This window comes from Leptodactylus fuscus, chromosome 8 (genome assembly GCF_031893055.1).
Source record: "Leptodactylus fuscus isolate aLepFus1 chromosome 8, aLepFus1.hap2, whole genome shotgun sequence".
Taxonomy (NCBI): Eukaryota; Metazoa; Chordata; class Amphibia; order Anura; family Leptodactylidae; genus Leptodactylus; species Leptodactylus fuscus.
In genome coordinates, this window is record NC_134272.1 from 11389054 (window position 1) to 11408616 (window position 19563).

Here is a 19563-nt window from a genome sequence, read left to right on the forward strand (position 1 = left end):
ACGATGAATGTCATGTGATCATAGCCTTAGCCTAAATAACACAGTACGGCTCTGAGAGCCCCGGCACCTGCAGAGGACGCCCCCTGCACTCCAGTCTAGGTGGGCGCTATAGAGGGGTCAGGCTGGCGCTGATGGCACTTTCATCACCTCCACGTGTCCACCAACAACACAACAGCAGCTTCCGGGTATGGCCGGCCACGCCCCTCGCCTGCTCATTGGCCGAGTATATTGTGTGTGTTTCGGTGATTGGTCAGAGCGCGCAGTGACGTAGAAGGGGAATCCTCTGGACTCAGACAGGTGGAGAAGTGTTATTGTAGCCCAGATCCGCCTGACACCCGGAAACTGACACCCAGCTCACCCGGAATATGGAGGAGGGACACTGAGCCACTGCCCAGAGGATGAGAAGACCCCCAGAGAGCCCCCGACACTATGCACCCTGCTGTGTGGCTGCCACTGAGCCTGTGCCTCGTACACATCCTGCAGGTGAGTTACTGACAGTAGTTGTGGTACTACAGATCCCAGCATGTCTGTCAGGCCAGCCAGAGAGAGAAGAGCTCTGCTTACTGACAGGTGTAGTTACTCTCCTGCTGGGATCTGTGGTTCCACAACTACAACATTGCCAAGATCTTTAGTCCCACAGCCACACAATTGCTGGGATCTGTAGTTCTACAATCATACAATTCCTGGTCTCTGTGGTGTCACAGCCGCACAAGTGCTGGGATCTGTAGTTCCACAGCTATAACATTTCCAGGATCTCTAGTTCCATAGCTATTCTATTGCTGGGATCCATAGTCCCACAACTACACTGGTGCTGGGATCTGTAATTCCACAGCTATGCTATTGCTGTTATCTGTAGTTCTACAATCATACAATTTGTAGTATCTGTGATGTCACAGCCGCACAACTGCTGGGATCTGTAGTTCCACTGCTACACTATTACTGGTATCTGTAGTTTCACAGCTATATGTTATTGCTGTGATCTGTAGTTCTACAACCACACAATTCCTGGGATCTGTAGTCCTTTACTCCTGGAGAGCCACAACCTGTCTAATACGACCACCATTGTGCTGTGTATCCCTGTGTAGATACCTATACATCACTTGTACAGATTATAACTATGATAGCGAAGTCATGTTGCACGTTTCGCCAGAGTTGTCATAGTCCCTTAGTACATGTAGCACACAGAGATGACTGACGCGCTGACAAGTGCATAGATCAGGTGTAAAAAAAAATTTAAAAAAACAACAAATTTGCCATTTTCTTCATTTCTTTTGTTCCCCAATCTCTGTGAGAGTCTGCCTTGGCAAGGAAGGAGTTAATGTTTGGTCTTCCGTACAGAGATTAATGTAAATCGGGGCTTGGTTTAACCCCTTCCACTCTACTTTAAGTTCTCCAGAAGAAGCCATTGTAATTCCTGTTCCTTCGGGTGGGGTCTGCACGGGATGTACTTTTGGCTGGTCAGCACTTGCAGATAATTCTCCGTAATGTACAGAAGAGAGAAAGTCATGCAGGAGAATTCCGGAAAATCCAGCGCTGTATTTGTGGAAAAGTGACTCCTCAATGGCCACATCCAATGTGAACCCGGTCCTAAAGCTGGAAATATGAAAGTCGCAGATGTAATACAGTATGTAAGAAACAGGAAGTGTGATAATTATTACCGCTGTATTTAAAGGGGATTTCCAGATTTAGAGAGATTGTTTTGTGACTTTGCTGACAACACTGTGTGACTCCTAATAGAAGTGAATGGGGTCGCACCGCGAATCTGGCGATTTTATCATCATAGCCCTCGCCTAAATCTGATGTAGTAGAAAGTTCTACAACCAGGATAATTTCTGTATAAATTTCTTTCCGTTTTCAAGATCTCTCTTAGGTTAAAACCCCACGAAACATCCCGCAGCGACAACAAAAAAAAAGCTGCAGAAAAAACCCGCAGCGGTAACGCATCGCGGTTCTTCCTGCAGCGCTCTAGACAGAACGTTTGCAGCGTTTTCCTCCGTGGACTTTCTATTACAATTATACCTATTGGAAACCGCCAGCGTTTCCGTAGGTATAATTGACATGCTGCGATTTCCAAAACCGCAACGGTTTTGGAAATCGTGGCGTGTCCGCAAGGTGGGCATGAGATTCCTTAGAATCCCATCCACTTTTCTCTTTCTGTGAAATGCCACCATTTTTCTCGCAGTATCAAATTGCGGCGTCTCTGTCCCACGGTGCCCCGAGCACTGCTGCGACTGGTCACTGGAAGCCTTAGGACTCATTCGCACCGTGGAAAATCCGCACCAGAATCTTCCCTCCATTGAAGCGCCCTACTCGATCTTGCCACACATTCTGCGGCAGGATCTAAGACACGAACCAATCCACTGATCAGGCCCATCGGAGCTGAATCGGGGTGAAAACCGTGTCGCCTTTTTGCTGCGGGAGGATGGAGCGGTTTTGTCTGGGTCATGTGATCATCACACATGAACTTTTGGCTTCATTATGGTGCCCGTACACATCACAGCCGAGCCACGGTGACCACACGTGATTTATAAATCAATAATTATTGATCATTTCCATGTTTGCCGCGATTGTCGTTTAGTGGTTAACCACGTGTGATTACCACAACTCAATCGCAACGTGTACGGACACCCCGACTGTATAAGGGTAATGATCCATGGCCTGGACTGACTAACATTTCCTCCACGATGACCCCCATAACGTACCGCCATTGAAACCGAAAGTATACAGGAATGTTGTAGTTGCCCCTAGTAGCCTATCACGTATCAGCTCTCATGGCCTATATGTCTATTGGAAATTGAAAGCCGTATTCTGATTGGTTGCTATGGACGACTACTCTGCTTTTCCTCGGTGCCATTTTGGTATTTGCTTCGTCTAGTCGTCGTATCGCGCGTCTCCGTGTTCCCGCTATTACATTTGTAGCTTGCTGTGTAAGACAAATAGGATCCGGTTCTCTCATGGAAACTTTCCTGGCCAAATCAATATTTGCTCCTGTCAGTGACAGGTGTATATTACATAACAGCGCGGTATTCTCAGCTGCGGGATATCACCTCGCTTAAAGGGGACGTCCATTTGTGCCCATAGATGTCCATGGAGTTGTATAAACCTAGAAAAAGATGGCTGCTTTCTTCTACAAACAGCGCCACTTTTGTTCCTTGGTTAGTTACGGTATTGCAGTTCGGTTTCATTCGAGCAAATGGCGCCTGGTCAGTATAACTTATTGTGAATTTATAAAGCGCCTCTTAAAGGTGCAGTGTCTCTTTAAATCCTTAGCCCTGCAGGTTTGCCATTGAAGATTCTGACAGTCGCTCCTTAGCCGCAAGCGTTGTGTTACCACTTTATATTGTCATGTATTGTTACTAAGGTTATCCATAGTGATTGCTGGAACATGTAGTCCCCCAAAACCCCTAGTGCACCAGCTTTGTGGAACTACAAATCCCAGGCAGTTTTTGGTCACAGTATTGTAACTCTTCTTGTGAACGCGCAGGGCTCATCCTCCTCGCAGGAGAACTCGCTGGAGTGTCATTCATTTTCTGGGTCTATATCAGGGGCTTCTGGGGACAGGTCATGTGTGTTGCACCAGTTCAGTTTCACGTGTGTCACCGTATGTCACCGTCTGTCATGTGACTTGTGCTTTTCCATTGTTTGAGGCGTCTGGATTAATCCACCCATTGTGCAAACAGGGCGATGGGCAGGTGTGTGAGCCGATGCTATACACACAAGCTGAATTCTTTTCAATGGGTCTACCTCGACCCTCACTATGCAGCCCCACTGTCTTCTAATGCTATACATAGCGGGACAATGCACTTTCTGTGCCAGGGATGGGGGCGCTGTTGGCAGTGCTGACTGGTATATAAAATGGTATGCCTGTGCCTATGGTTATCAGACATGGGAGTGGTAGGAGATCACTGTGCAAACTGCATGTGTGAACCCGACCTAAACGTGAGGTGTGTCTACTACCGGTGGGCAGGGCATGGGCTACAGGTTTATAAAATGGCCTTTTAAAAATGCAGCTCCAATGAATAAGGATTTGGGAAGGGCAATATTCAGAAATGTCCTGAAGAAATGAAGTTTTACAGATGAACGCAAATATATAATGCTGGGAGCTGTAGTCTTATGCGGCTGCCCTCCTGGTGCAGTCACTGTGTACATACATTACATTACTTATCCTGTATTATACTCCAGAGCTGCGCTCACTATTCTGCTGGTGCAGTCACTGTGTACATACATTACATTACTTATCCTGTATTATACTCCAGAGCTGCGCTCACTATTCTGCTGGTACAGTCACTGTGTACATACATTACATTACTTATCCTGTATTATACTCCAGAGCTGCGCTCACTATTCTGCTGGTGCAGTCGCTGTGTACATACATTACATTACTTATCCTGTATTATACTCCAGAGCTGCGCTCACTATTCTGCTGGTGCAGTCGCTGTGTACATACATTACATTACTTCTCCTGTATTATACTCCAGAGCTGCGCTCACTATTCTGCTGGTACAGTCGCTGTGTACATACATTACATTACTTATCCTGTATTATACTCCAGAGCTGCGCTCACTATTCTGCTGGTGCAGTCACTGTGTACATACATTACATTACTTATCCTGTATTATACTCCAGAGCTGCACTCACTATTCTGCTGGTACAGTCACTGTGTACATACATTACATTACTTATCCTGTATTGTACTCCAGAGCTGCGCTCACTATTCTGCTATTAATACTACATGTTATGACTAATGTAGTGATGTCTTGTACTGCAGTGTGATACTGGAGCATCGGTCTCTCTGCCGGAATCTATGCTCTTTGTGTCTACGCTGGATGGCAAATTTCACGCCGTGAGTAAGAAAACCGGAGACGTACTATGGACCCTTACAGACGGTAAGTCTTTTTGGCGGTAACAATCTTGTCGTTGGTTATGTCTTCAGCAGAAGTATATGTATGGTGCAGATTTTCACTGCGGATATCGCTCCGTTCAATGTATCTGCAGCACAATCCACGTCACATGTAGATCTTGCTGCAGAATTGTTCGGCCACGTGTTGTCCCTGGCAGTGCCCTCTCACAGTCGGCGTCTTGTTGTTGCTGGAGGAACAATACGAGTCATGTTGTGATCACCTCAGCGACCGCCGCCGTTTCCTTTGGCTTCTGCCCAACATGCTGATGGTTTCCTGACTCCGTATCCATAACTGCGACCAATAAAAGGTGCAGCTGTTTATGTAGACAGCGTGCCCGCTGGTTGTAGGGCCGCGCACTATACTTAATAATCATTGGACTTTGGATACATAGGGTGAATTATGGCTTACATTATAGGAACGTTCCAGTTTGGAACCTGTTCACATTTTATATTGGAGAACTGCATCATGAGCAATACTGTGATTTAAAGGGGTGTGCCGATCTGAGACATTTTATTTCTCTACTAAACCTCTAGTACCCCTGACTTTAGGAGAAAGGGGATCCCTTAAAGGGGTTTTCCAGGCTTAAAAACTGAAGATTGAACAGGTCGGTGTTTAAAGACACCACAACATTGGAGTGAGCGTTGCGGCCCCTTCATTGAATACCAAGTACAGCGCCATACATTGTATAGTGGTTGTGCTTGGTATTACAGCTCAACCATTCAAGTGAAACACCACTGACCTCTAGCAGCATCACTACGGCTTCAATCGATTGATCTACGAGGGTCCCAGGTGTCAGACCCCCACTGATCTACAACTGATGACCTATACTAAGGATAGGTCATCAATTATGCCCTAGAATCCCCCTTTAGCCCTATATGTTGTCATTTTGCCTGTCATCTTACCAACATTATACGATTTGTGAGTTCTTTGTCAGTCTCTTATGTCATTATACTGCAGCGTATTCATGGTGTCCGTTCCAGTAAAATGCTGACGTCTGTCCTGTATCTTCTCTTCCAGACCCTGTGATTCAAGTCCCCTTCTATGTGTCTGAGTAAGTCCAGTATTCACACTGACTGGGGCAATGCAGAAACCGGTTGAGCAGTTTTCTACCTTCCTCCCACAGTTAAGGCGATGTTCACATCTGCGTTGGAGTCTCCATTGACTTGCAGTGGTTTAGGTTTAAAAGATCGGACACCGGACGGCTCCCATTAGAGTGAATGCTCCGTGTGTGACTCCGTGTGTGACCGCTGTTGTAGTGACGGGTCACAACAATGGATAGACCAACACTAGTGTGAGCCTAGCCGAATAGCACTGGGTAGGGGGCAGTGGGGTCTACATCCTAAAATCACCCTTGTTTCAGTAATCCTCTATGTTTCTGTGCTGTATCCATAGTCTGATTTATGACATACAGTACTGTAAGGTTCTGATTATAGGGGGTTATGTCACTATATTTATATACCTGATTGGTGGGGGTCTCACTGCTGAGGCTCCCACGATCCAGAGAATGGAGGAGTTTCCCCAACCATGGACATTCAGCCTTCGCTCTGGGGATCGGTGGGGTTCTCTCTAGTCAGACCCTTCCCCACTGCAGCCCTGGGATCCTGGGTTCAACATCTGGGCTTGTATGCTGGCCACTTGCTCCACTGCCCACCCTGCGCTTTAAGTCCTTTGTTTGAGAACAGCACAATACGGATGGTTGTCATCTTACCTTACCTTTCACGGTATAACCCCCTTACACCTTATGCATTCTGTCCAACAGACCCGCTTTCCTCCCGGACCCCAGTGATGGCAGCCTGTACATCCTGGGGGGAAGGAATAAGGAGGGGCTCATGGTAAGTACCTTTTTGATGATTATGTAACTTTATGGGGAAGCTTTTTGTGTATCTGTTACTGACCTATATGCTACCGCTACGGGGTCTGACCCTGGTCCAGAAATTTCCGTCTCCAAATTTTAACCCCCACTGCATGCACTTGAATGACCTCTTAGATTGTGATAGATCATGGTTGTCACTTGTGCTCCTGGACTGCTTGGTTTACATGTGATCCAGTTGGCTATGGTCACAGTCCCATGTATGTCTGTGATCTGACAACTGATTATAATATAATGCTATTTTCAATCAAAAAGTTGTCACTTGCTTCAGTACCTAGTTACATGAAGAGAAAATAAAGGACTTGGAGTTGGAATTTCTGGACTATGGTTTGTGCCCATGGCGGGACCAGAAGCTTTTGAGTCACGAGGTATATACGGATTTACAATCAGGACAGGTTACATAGGTATAGCCATTTGTGTAGGTAATAGAGCCCTGTAAGGAGAATGTATACTAAGAAATAATAGAGGGAAAATAATTGGGTAGAGCCACAACTTATCTGCCTCCATATTCCCTAGAAATTACCATTCACCATCCAGGAACTGGTCCAGTCCTCCCCCTGCCGTAGCTCTGATGGAATCCTCTATACAGGTAATAATACCCTTGTATGTGCCCCTATACGGTGTCGGCCAGCAATGTCCAACTATGTTATGGTAGGGGCCACCTATGTGTTTTATGAGTAATGGGTCTGTCTGTGATTACTCCTGGACAGGGAAGAAGCAAGACACCTGGTTTGTTCTGGATCCAAAGTCAGGAGAAAAGCAGACCACGCTGTCCACGGAGTCATCTGACGGGCTGTGTCCTTCCGCTCCTCTCTTGTACATAGGCCGGACACGTAAGTTGTACATGGACACTTAGACAAAGCTTACTATACACCTTTTTATGTCCATTTGACTTCTTAATGTAGCATTACATGGCAGCCATTTAGATTACGAGCCAACCAAGTAATGCCTGGAGTAGAAAACCCCTTTCCCAATCTTTCCTCTAATTGGCGCTGTCACCTTGAGCATTTTGATGTTTCATTTATTCGAATCCGTTCAGTTATCCCAAAGCTATAAGCCCTGTTGGGTTGTGTTGATACAAATATGGACCTACTAGCCAAGTGGGCGGTGACACTGGTTTCTCTGGGGCGGGGTCTCTGTACGCCATGTACTGTTACTGCTCAATTGGCTAGTATAATCTAATTTCCATCAACACTAACAGGGGTTAAATCTTTGGAACGGTTGAACGGATTTGGATAAACAAGACGCCAAACTGCTCAGGGTGACAGCGCCGCCGATCAGATGATGGAGGTCACTGGGATTTTCTGGTCTGGTGACACGTCCTCTTTATATGTTTGTATTCAATGACAGCAAGCAGAGATAGTGGGAAATAGTGACTGCATATTGTAAGATCTCATACCCGGTGACTGTGAGGCCCCAAACCCCTTATTTATAGGCCTGTACTTTGTGGTTACAGTGGCCAGCTATGTCCTATAGCATTGTGTCCTGTGATTAACCATCCATTTTATATCGTTCAGAGTACATGATCACAATGTATGACACAAAATCCCGGGAACTGCGCTGGAACGCCACCTTCCACGACTACTCCGCTCCTCTGTGTGATGACGCCTATGAATACAGTGAGTACAGTGAAGACATTCAGCATTGGTTTCAAACTTTTTTGACACATTTTTAGTTTTTCGGGGGTTTTTTGCTGTAGCATACTGTAAGGATCTGAAAACTTTTCTTTAAAAAACGCTAGAGGTTTTTGCAAAAAAAAACGTCAAAAACCACTCCAAAAAACCGTATCACATTTTTTCCGCCTCCCATTGACTTCAATGGGTTTTCCCAGGCGGAATCAATCTGAAGATAGGACATTTTCCTGCAAAAGAAACTCCGTGTGAACAGACCCTAAGGGTTGCATTGGTTTCATCTGTAACTGGGTCCAGAAGCCAAGGGGCGGGGGGATGGGTTACGGGTACAGTTAATCATAAATTTATTCCCCCTGCCCTCTGGTGCACTGGAGTGTGAAGATTTATGATACACAGCCTTCCACTGACAGAATAGAGAAAATTAACCCTTAAGTGGCCAAAAATTAGCAATTTATTCAACAGATTATAGTCAAGGACGAATTCTGTGGGGATGTTGACAGGGAATGGGTATGATGGGAAGTTTGTGCGCAGAGGTGTTGTGCACAAGTCATCATGGTGGTCTGGGCCAGAAAGAGAAGGAAGTGTTAATTCTGCTCCAATGCACAGATGGAACACAGATGATGGGTGTGAGGAGACATGGCCAAGGGGGCCAAAGCTGACCTTTTGTATCCAGGCCCATGAGTCTCTGGTTTCTCCTTCTTTACCATAGAGATGGCTCACTTTGCCTCCACTGGAGATGGGATGCTGGTGACTGCCGACCAGGGGAGCGGAGAAGTCTTATGGATGCAGAATTATGGTTCCCCCGTCGTCGGACTTTTCATGTGGCACCAAGACAGCTTGAGAAGAATCCCGCATCTGAATGTCGCACTGGAAACCCTCCGTTACTTGACGTTCAACTCCCAGGACATACGTCTCCTCAAGTGGAACTACCAGGCGGTCCAGGAACTGAGCAGCACCAAGACTCACTTGCTGTGAGTAGACTTACCTGCTAGAGGCATGGCCTAACCTGGGGTCTCAAGCTGCAGACCACCGTGAGAACGTTGAAGGTGACTTGTTCCCTGCTTTACATACAGTGGCGTAACTACCGCCATAGCAGCAGAGGCAGCTGCCACAGGGCTCAGGACATTAGGGGCCCGGTGACAGCCGCTACCGCTGCTATCATTATACTCGGGGGTCTTTTCGGATCCCTGAATATAATGATCGGCGGCCCGGGAGAGGTAAGAAACATAAAAATCACGGTTACTTACCTCTCCACGTTCCGGGCAGGCTTCGGCCTAGCTGGATTGGAAAAAACTTGATGCTGTTTTTGATTTTCCACATGACCCATTAATCAAATATTCTTCACCTTTGGAATTAAGAAACGGCACCAAAAAACAGCATGCACTTTTTATCCTGATACAGTTATGATACAATTTTTAACTGTGTCCAACTGCACCGTGTGAATAAACCCTCATCATCATGGTTTCTTATAATTCTGCATTAGACCTCTATCAGTAATAACTACAGTATGAAGAGTGTCTCTCGTTGGAGAACTCGGCACAAATATGCATTGCATAACCAGCCATTGATTGTATTGGGCACCATGTAATACTTCATTTTCCCTGCGGAGGTGCTGCAGTGAAATGCAGCACTTGCTTCTGGGTTCCCTCACAGATAACAGCTGATCGATGAGGTTCCCAGTGGCTAATTTTAGTAGGTATTATGTAAATTAGAATCACATTTAGGCACTTTTCTCTTTCTAGGCCGTCTCTGTACGTTGGGAAGCACGCCAGTGGGTTTTATGCTTCCACGTCGCTGATCCATGAGGGAGTCTCTGTAGTGGTGAGAATATTTTCTAGCCATATTCTTTGTCAGATTTGCCGGTGTCCATCTAGGTAGGACTGATATTAAAGGGAGGTTTATGAGTTATCACAATGTTCTGACCTACTGACTTGTCCCTATGAAAACACTTCCTGGATCCTGGGCTTGTGTAGTCTTGTTCTAGAGACATTTAATGGATCCAGATCCATTTTGATTAATTTTTGATATACTGTTCCTTATCTGAATATGTCACGTTTTGCTATCACTACTAGCCCCAGGGCATCACACTGGCCCGTATAGAGGGGCCCACCACTCAAGATGTCACCTTGAAGGAGTCCACTGAGTTTGGCGTAACCCCAACCACAGATGTCAAGTACCCGCTTGGGAGCATTGTGTCCGCGAATCAGTGGCTGCTTATAGGTAAGACCTTTTGTATATTATTCGAGCCCGATGTGTCACTGTATGGCACTATTATGTGTGCAGACTATGGCAGTGGTATATGGGCCTGGTATAGTGGTATCAGTTACTCTTAGGGCAATAGAACTTTTCATTCTCCTCTTCGGCTTACAGCAATTCCCCCCCCCCCCCCGATATCTAGGGGCCCCCCAAACCTTGATCCAGCCCTAATTCTATACATACTGACATATGTCTGCAATTCTATAATATTTAGGTGAATTTTACCAATACATTTTTATATGGATAACATTTTTGCCATCTAGGACACCATGAAGTTCCTCACATTGTTCACACGACCATGCTCCGGGCGTTTCCAGAGACCCTGAGGAGGGACACGGAGACAATCATTCGTGGACCCGCACCCAGGACACTATTTGATGATGTAAGTGATCTGGAAGAGCCGCCACTTGGTGTAATACATTCACATCTGTGTTGGCTGATCCATTCTTGTCTGTGATTTCAGACACACTCTGATACGTTACTAATATATTCTGAGGATTACATGTCTTTGTAGGCCCTAAGCCTGAGGCTGCACTACTGACGCACCCTACTGTAGACATGGCACCTTCAGATGTCTGATACAGTGTTGTTATAGAGACCTTGCGTAGATCAGAATCAACATACTCATCAATTTTCCCATCCCGTGTGACATGTTTGGTACATCAATGTGAGTGCTGTGGCCTCAACTGAATACCAAGCACAGCGCTGTACATCGTATAGTGGCTGTGCTTGGTATTGCACCTAGTCCCACTCACTTGAGTGGGACTGACAGCTTTATCCAGTGACCAATGAACATGATAGAAGTGGACGTAACAATTACAGGGCCTCGGATGTCAGACCTCCAACAATCACATATTAATGTAACCCCAAAAAATCCATCACATGCATGCAAGGTCTCCATGGCAAAGTTGGCACCTGACATAAATTTAAAAATGGGGGTAAGTTGTCATCCGAATCTCTAAGTAGTAGTCTCAGGCTTTGGGCCTGTAACTATAAGCAATTATATCTTGGTATAGAATTGAGTTACGGTATTAAAAATTAATTAACTAAATTAAGTTTTTTTGTAATATTTGTTAGTGTTCTCTCATGCGACCCCTCATTTTATCTCCCGGCAGTTTCTGACCCCTCAGAATCAAGGAGGATCCGCTGAGGGTGACGCAGAAGGGCGAGTAAAAGTGGAGACCACCCCAGAAGAAGGAGGATTTGTCGTTCCCGACTCCGCCATCACCAATCTGCTGGTGACGGGTATCATCACACTACTTCTTGGAGGATGGGTGCTCTTTGGATTCACTTTTCCCAAGGTAAGAGGGTCAATTATGACCTTAATTCCGATTATTTAGGCCATGCCTCTTTTAGACGCCACACTCCCAGAAATGGGGCGAAATAGGTTGTAGTCTGGGCCCAACGCCAAGTAATTGCCCATTTACTCCCATTCAAATCCGACCTCGTAATCAACTTTATCGGCATCCGCCATTATAGCAGATTACTGTTGTGCATCTCGGGAGTCTACTGGAGGTGGGTATGTGTTGGGCCTCAGCGGTTCCTTGGGTCACACAACATCGGGATGCTTGTGTCCTTGGTCTCAGCTGCAGTGAAACTACATCTCCCAGCATGCCCTGAAAGGATAGTAATGGAGTCTTTGTGTTTCAGATGTGGGAGCAGCAGCGCAGGCAGCAGCAGGAATTGCAGCAGCAGCTTGAGGCGAAGCTTCAGGAGCTCCAACATCAGCAGCAAATGGCATCTGAGGCCTCTGCACACGTGACAAACACGGACAGCAACATGTCAACCGGGGAGCAAAGCTCCGGGAGCAGCAAGCGGAGGAGCGGAGAGCAGGAGTATAGTCAGGCCAATGGTACCAAGAGGTCAAGTAATAGCGAGTCAGAAGGTGGGTAAAGCAGCAGGTTCATCAGTGGCGGGATTTATTAGCCCTACTGGTCACCCCTTTAAATGCAAAATTTTCTGTCTAACCACCACCCCCCTTATAACAAAGCTCTGACCCTTTTGTGGTCGGCCACACTCCTTTTCTGCAATGGTACATCCCTTTTTTGTGACATGAAATATGCCGGTCACATCCCTTTAATATGACCCAGGAGATTCACCCACTCTTACCAGGTCAGTGGGAGGTCTCCTCTCTTTGCAGGGACCTCCCAGATGTTTGGGGAGAGTCTGCAAGTGTAAAGCAGCAGCCATTGTGTAAGGTATGAAACCTCTCACAGCCTGATTGTGTTACAGCCCACTTCCCTTCTACGTAGGGGATGGAAGTGACAACAGCTGTTGGAGCCAGAATTTGGTGGTCACGACAATTTTCACTTTTTTTTACCCCCTTTACTTTTGCAATTTCACCATTTTCATTCATTTTCGTGGAAGATATTCAACACTTTTGTGTCTCAGTAAGTCAGTAGTAAATAGTACAAGATTCATATCGATGAATCGCCAAGTGTCGCCCTCCACTCCTTCCATTGTGTGTAAGGCAATGAAGCCATTACAAGAGGAGGTGACCTTTTACTCTTTTGCGCCTGCAAAGTTTCCTGACATGTTTACATTTGTATTTCCCAAAAAATACCCATAGAATTTGCTGTTCCTCTGTTATTCTTCCTGGAATAAATAGACCTCTTGGGGTTGCTGTTCCCCTTGACACTGGAGTCTGTCGCTACACACTCTGATCCTATCCAAGCCATAACCCATACTTGTCAGCTCTCCCATACTGTCCTAGAGGCTCTTTAGCTAAAGACTTCCAGAATCTAATATTTGACAATTGTTTCCAGGGATGGTGCGCATGACTTTCAGCGGTATAGATTGTGGTAGGTGAAGTTTCCATGAATATTTCCACCATATTTGTGATGATTTATACCAGTTTGCTGGTCCCTGAAGTGTATGTCGGCTACAAGCTGGTGTAGATATCCATGTGCAGGGTCCAGCGGGGGGTGTATTTGATTTATGAGAAGGCATACACACCCTCCACCGGTGCGGAGGATACGAAGATTGGCGTTGACACCAATCTTTGCAAATCCTCCCCACTATGTCTGGACGCAGCACTTTTCCTGTGTTGGTCTGACTCAGCCCCTTCATCCTAGTTGCACATTCAGGGTGTTGTGCGGTGGTCCCACCCTGATGTGGTCAATAAAATGGTGGCATGTTTATGGTCAGAAGATCAGATGCATCCTTAGTGCGGCGCCCCCTCCGGTCTCCTGCAAACTTTTTAGCAAGTACGCCATAAAAATTGTCCAGGAGAATGGGAACTCCTAGTTGACAGTTTATTTATACAGTTCCAGGAGGAATAACAGAGGGGCGGCACAACATAGAGTCATAAGAAAGGCCTGTTTTCCTGTCGGGTAGTTTAATAAATGAGGGGCAATTATTATTATTATTATTGTTTATTTATATAGCACCATTAATTCCATGGTGCTTTACATTTGGGGGTTACATACAATTCACAAAATATACAGGTACATATCATACTAACAGTGATCGGCTGGCACAGTGGGGTAGAGGGCCCTGTAACTGGGACAAAAGTTCTTCTGGGAGAACAGGCCTCGTCGCCCATAGCAAACCAATTGCAGCGCAGCTTTCATGTCATTAACTACTCAGCTGAAATGAGAGCTGCGCTGTGATTGGTCTCTATGGGCGACGAGGCCTGTTCTCCCAGCAGATCCTGTGATAAGTGGCTCCATGTTTCTATATGTACGTGACTTGTGTGGTCGCTGTGATTCCAGTTGTGATTCTTCTTCCCTCCATTTGCAGCTTTCAATGAGGAGGAGATCGAAGTCGGGAAAATTTCTTTTTCCTCCAAAGATGTTTTGGGCCGCGGAGCAGGAGGAACATTCGTATTTCGGTAAGTACATGAAAAATCCTGCCGTATCCGGGTCTCTGGTATCATTGGAATTATTACTGTTATGACCTGTTCTCCCACTTTTCTTTAAGGGGACGGTTTGATGGTCGTTCGGTGGCCGTGAAGAGAATCCTGCCGGACAGTTTTATACTGGCGGATCGGGAGGTGCAGCTACTGCGAGAATCTGATGAGCACCCCAACGTCATCCGCTATTACTGTACTGAGAGCGACCGTCTCTTCTATTACATTGCCCTGGAGCTGTGCGCGGCCACCCTGCAGGAGGTGAGGAAGGCTGCAGATAGGGACGCGATGGTCTGCAGAAAGCACTTAGTGTATGTTAGTGGACGCTTTTATATCATTGAACGCAAGCTATTGGGTGAAGCCCTCATCTATGTCAGGATATGTCAGGAGGTTTCTAATCCTGACAGCACTTTTCCTTTTCTTTAGTCATTGTAACTTTGCTAGTGGGAAAACAATATGTCATGTTGCCGACAACATTGTGTTGTCACAGAGTACTGTCTCCCCAGGTTTTCCTGTAAATTATATAGGTACTGATCGTACTGGAACCCTCTATATATGTAAATTATATAGGTACAGATCAGATAGTACTGGCCCAGATAGTGCTGTCTCTCTCGCACTCATATGGGTACAGATAGTACTGGCACCCTCTCCCTTTCTGTAAATTATATAGGCACATATCAGATAGTACTGGTATCCTCTGTAAAAAGTATAGGCACAGATAGTGCTGACTCTCCCTCTCTCTATCACATAGGTAAACATAGTACTGGCACCCTCTCTCTGTAAGCTATATAGGTACAGCTAGTAGTAGCACCCTCCCTTTCTGGAAGTTATATAGGTACAGATAGTACTGGCACCCTCTCTCTGTAAATTATTTTAACTTTAACTCCATTTTTCGGCAGTATGTGGAGAATCCCTCTTTTCCTCGTGCCGGCTTAGATCATGTGACCCTTCTCCATCAGGCTATGTCTGGACTGGCCCATCTGCATTCTCTCAACATCGGTGAGAAGTACTGGACTTTTATTTATACATTTATATGAATTTTAATTTTACATAACAGCATTTTTTTTCTCAAGGAGTGAGGTTTTTAGTTTGATGAATGCACGGGACTAAAGGTTGAAATATTAAAATTAACAAAGTTATATAGTGCACTAATAATACCACCATACACTACCCATGTAACAGAGCTCTATAGTGCTATATAATACCACCATACACTACCCATGTTAAAAGAGCTCTATAGTGCAATATAATACCACCATACACTACCCATGTAACAGAGCTCTATGGTGCACTAATAATACCACCATACACTACCCATGTAAAAGAGCTCTATAGTGCACTAATAATACCACCATACACTACCCATGTAAACAGAGCTCTATAGTGCAATATAATACCACCATACACTACCCATGTAAACAGAGCTCTATAGTGCAATATAATACCACCATACACTACCCATGTAACAGAGCTCTATAGTGCTATATAATACCACCATACACTACCCATGTAAAAGAGCTCTATAGTGCACTAATAATACCACCATACACTACCCATGTAACAGAGCTCTATAGTGCTATATAATACCACCATACACTACCCATGTTAAAAGAGCTCTATAGTGCAATATAATACCACCATACACTACCCATGTAACAGAGCTCTATAGTGCTATATAATACCACCATACACTACCCATGTTAAAAGAGCTCTATAGTGCAATATAATACCACCATACACTACCCATGTAACAGAGCTCTATAGTGCTATATAATACCACCATACACTACCCATGTAAAAGAGCTCTATAGTGCACTAATAATACCACCATACACTACCCATGTAAACAGAGCTCTATAGTGCAATATAATACCACCATACACTACCCATGTAAACAGAGCTCTATAGTGCAATATAATACCACCATATACTACCCATGTAACAGCTCTGTAGTGCAATATAATACCACCATACACTACCCATGTAACAGAGCTCTGTAGTGCACTATTAATACCACTATATGTATGTACAATGTCCAGAGAACAGGACTGCTGTAATGGTGCCCTCTAGAGGACAAAGGGCATTGCCCCTCTTTGCTCAGCCCACAATGTGATCCCTGACGGTCGGTTTCTCCACAGTGCACAGAGACCTCAAGCCGTGTAATATCCTCATCTCCCTGCCCAATGCCCACGGCACACAGAGAGCGGTTATTTCAGACTTTGGCCTCTGTAAGAAGCTGGGAGTGGGAAGGAACAGCTTCAGCCTGCGCTCAGGAATCCCGGGAACCGAGGGCTGGATCGCACCGGAGGTTCTACGTGATGGACGGACGCAAAATCCAGTACGTGATCACATGGTAGTCTCTGATAGAGAGATGAGACGTGCAGTATGACGTAGAATTTGTGTCCTGTATCCTCAGACAGCAGCGGTGGACATTTTCTCGGCAGGTTGTGTGTTTTACTATGTCCTGGCAAGTGGACAACATCCATACGGAGACAACCTGAGGAGACAAGCGAATATATTAAATGGGTCGTACAATCTGCTGCAGCTCCAGGAGGAGACATATGGTAAGAAGCTGCAGCCGGGTATATGGATATACGGCATTGTGTATATAACCTAGGGCAGTAGTGTTGGCTTCAGCATCCATTTAGATGTCATTTGACCAGTAGGGGAGTGTTCACACATGTCATTTGGGATTCCCCAACTACTGCAGACTACACATAGCTCATTATATATCTGGACTGATCATGTGACATGCCTTATATTGTTTCTGCAGACAACGTGGTAGCCCGCGACTTGATAGAAGGCATGATCAGCGGTGACCCCAAGCTGCGGCCCTCAGCCCCTCGCGTTCTGAGACATCCGTTCTTCTGGGCCCATGAAAAACAGCTGCAATTTTTCCAGGTCTGTGTGATGGAATTGTCAAAAAAACATTTTTGGATACAGAACTCCAAATCCTGTCCCTTTTTATAACTGTTTGTGGACACCACTAGGGGGAGCCCAGGAGCTCTTTGAGAACTATGATTTTAATATATGCAGTGAGCGCCCCCTAGTGGTGACAGCAGGCAGATAGTAGATGAAACTATCCAGTAATAGTATATTTCCTCACGTCTTCAGGATGTCAGCGACCGCATTGAGAAGGAGCCGCAGGAGAGCCCCCTGATCGTCAGCCTTGAGACGGAGGCGCGTTCTGTTGTCCGGGTCAACTGGAGATTACACATATCTGTTCCCTTACAGACAGGTAACATCACAATGAAGGCTTTGGGGCTTATATATGAAAACTAGTCCAAAAAAAAGTGCACAACAAGTCGTAAAATAATAGCTGAAGTGTGATGCTTCATTAAGCAGCAAGGGATTTCAGCTCTGAAGCCTGTGACTGCAGTTCTATAGTAACTATTTTGATGTTTTTCTAGATCTGAGGAAATTTCGTTCCTATCGTGGAAATTCTGTACGAGATTTACTCCGAGCCATGAGGAACAAGGTAGATGACACCACCGTCACAGCGTAGTCTGTAGCTATGGAGATAGAGATCAGTATAGGGGGATTATTTTAGGCTATTTATGTTCTATACTTAGTCATTGATTATAACATGGTCCACTTTTATTGGCTCCCTCCAGAAACATCATTACCATGAGCTGCCGTTTGAAGTCCAGGAGACACTCGGCTCCGTCCCTGATGATTTTGTGGCTTATTTTACATCCCGTTTTCCGCGTCTGCTCCTTCACACGCACCAGGCTTTGGAACAGTGTGCACATGAGAGGCCGTTCCATCCCTATTATCATGTGGAGCCGGGACGTTAACACTGCGACTACTGGGTCATTCTGTTGGGGGGCTTTATGGCTAGCACTAGCCGGACAGGACTTGATGTATTATGAGCGGCCACGCTGGAGGCTTCGTAGTGCTGGCACTTGTTATAGTGTTATCAGCCCCCTTGTTTGTTTCTTACATTGCACTGCCTTTTATATTTGCACAATTTTATCATATTTGTAGCTTTTAGATCATGTGCAACATGAAGGCACTTCCATCACTCATGGCTTTGAGCAGGTGAGAAGAACTCACCATGTCAGATATAATAAGTTATGGATCCCATTAGAACAATGGGATCTGCTTATTGCCAAAATGTCCAGAGATCAGTGTAGGACATCCCCTTTATTTTTTTTTAATAGTATGAGTGTCCTGGGAACCTTGACAGCCATTTTACATTCCGTCTTGAGTGATATTTTAAAGTCACATCCAATATAGAATATTTTTCCTAAATATTAATGAAAGTTAAGGATTTTTTTTAAAGTAATTTATTTTGTACTTGCTGGGGAGAGTGTATATAGTCTTTTAAAGAAGTGTTATAAAATGTGCCAATGGAATTGATTTTTTTTTTTTGTATTGTGCACCTGACACTACACCTGCCAACATAAATCTCAGGGGATGGGAAGTCACCGCTGTCATTCACGAGTCCAAATCTATTCTCATTGTCAGTCTATAGCAGTGATGGTGTGAACCTGTTCGAGACTGAGTATCCAAACTGCAGCCAACACTGCCTCCTGGGTGACAGCAGTAGTTCTTGGCCCCTGTTGAAATCCATGATTGGTCTCAGGGGTGACATGGAGTCAGAACATCATGATACAAAGCAAGTAGCAAGTATCAAGATGTCCACACCTCTTGGTGACTGCAAGAATTCCCACACTTTGAATGCTGGTTCGAACCCAGCTTTAGATGTGCAGAGATGTATGGAGGGAGAGGGGAGAAGGGGGTTTAATGTGTGATGTAGCATGAAGGGAACTTTAAAGCGGAGGGGGGGGGGGGGGTGAAAAAGGGGTTGGAACATTATGTAGTAGAGCCTTGTGCAGGAAGGAAGTCATAGGATACACGTGTGGAAGGGAGAAGCCATGACATTTGTTTAAGAAATGTGGATGCAACAGGGAGGTGGGGTGGAACGATGTAGCAGAGCTGTGTGTAACAAGCACATGTAGAAAGAATAAGCAGAGAACAGGCAGAGCTGAACAGCGGAATAAAGGTCAAATATCACCGACTCCAAGTAGGACCATGGAAGTTAGTCCTGAA

The 19563-nt window shown here is 45.4% G+C and overlaps 1 protein-coding gene across 1 annotated transcript; it reads left to right on the top strand.

Annotated features, from left to right (window-relative positions):
- Positions 1-275: 275 nt before the first annotated feature.
- ERN2 (endoplasmic reticulum to nucleus signaling 2) lies at positions 276-18825 on the top strand. Its single transcript, XM_075284080.1, has 22 exons — positions 276-483; positions 4769-4886; positions 5919-5952; positions 6661-6733; positions 7288-7360; positions 7482-7604; positions 8289-8390; positions 9112-9373; positions 10145-10223; positions 10475-10622; positions 10922-11040; positions 11774-11959; positions 12309-12543; positions 14400-14490; positions 14580-14769; positions 15408-15507; positions 16647-16846; positions 16925-17072; positions 17282-17409; positions 17623-17746; positions 17919-17986; positions 18123-18825. The coding sequence occupies exons 1-22, from the start codon at positions 430-432 to the stop codon at positions 18303-18305; spliced, it is 2838 nt and encodes a 945-aa protein (XP_075140181.1). The 5' UTR covers positions 276-429; the 3' UTR covers positions 18306-18825.
- The last annotated feature ends 738 nt before the right edge of the window (positions 18826-19563 follow it).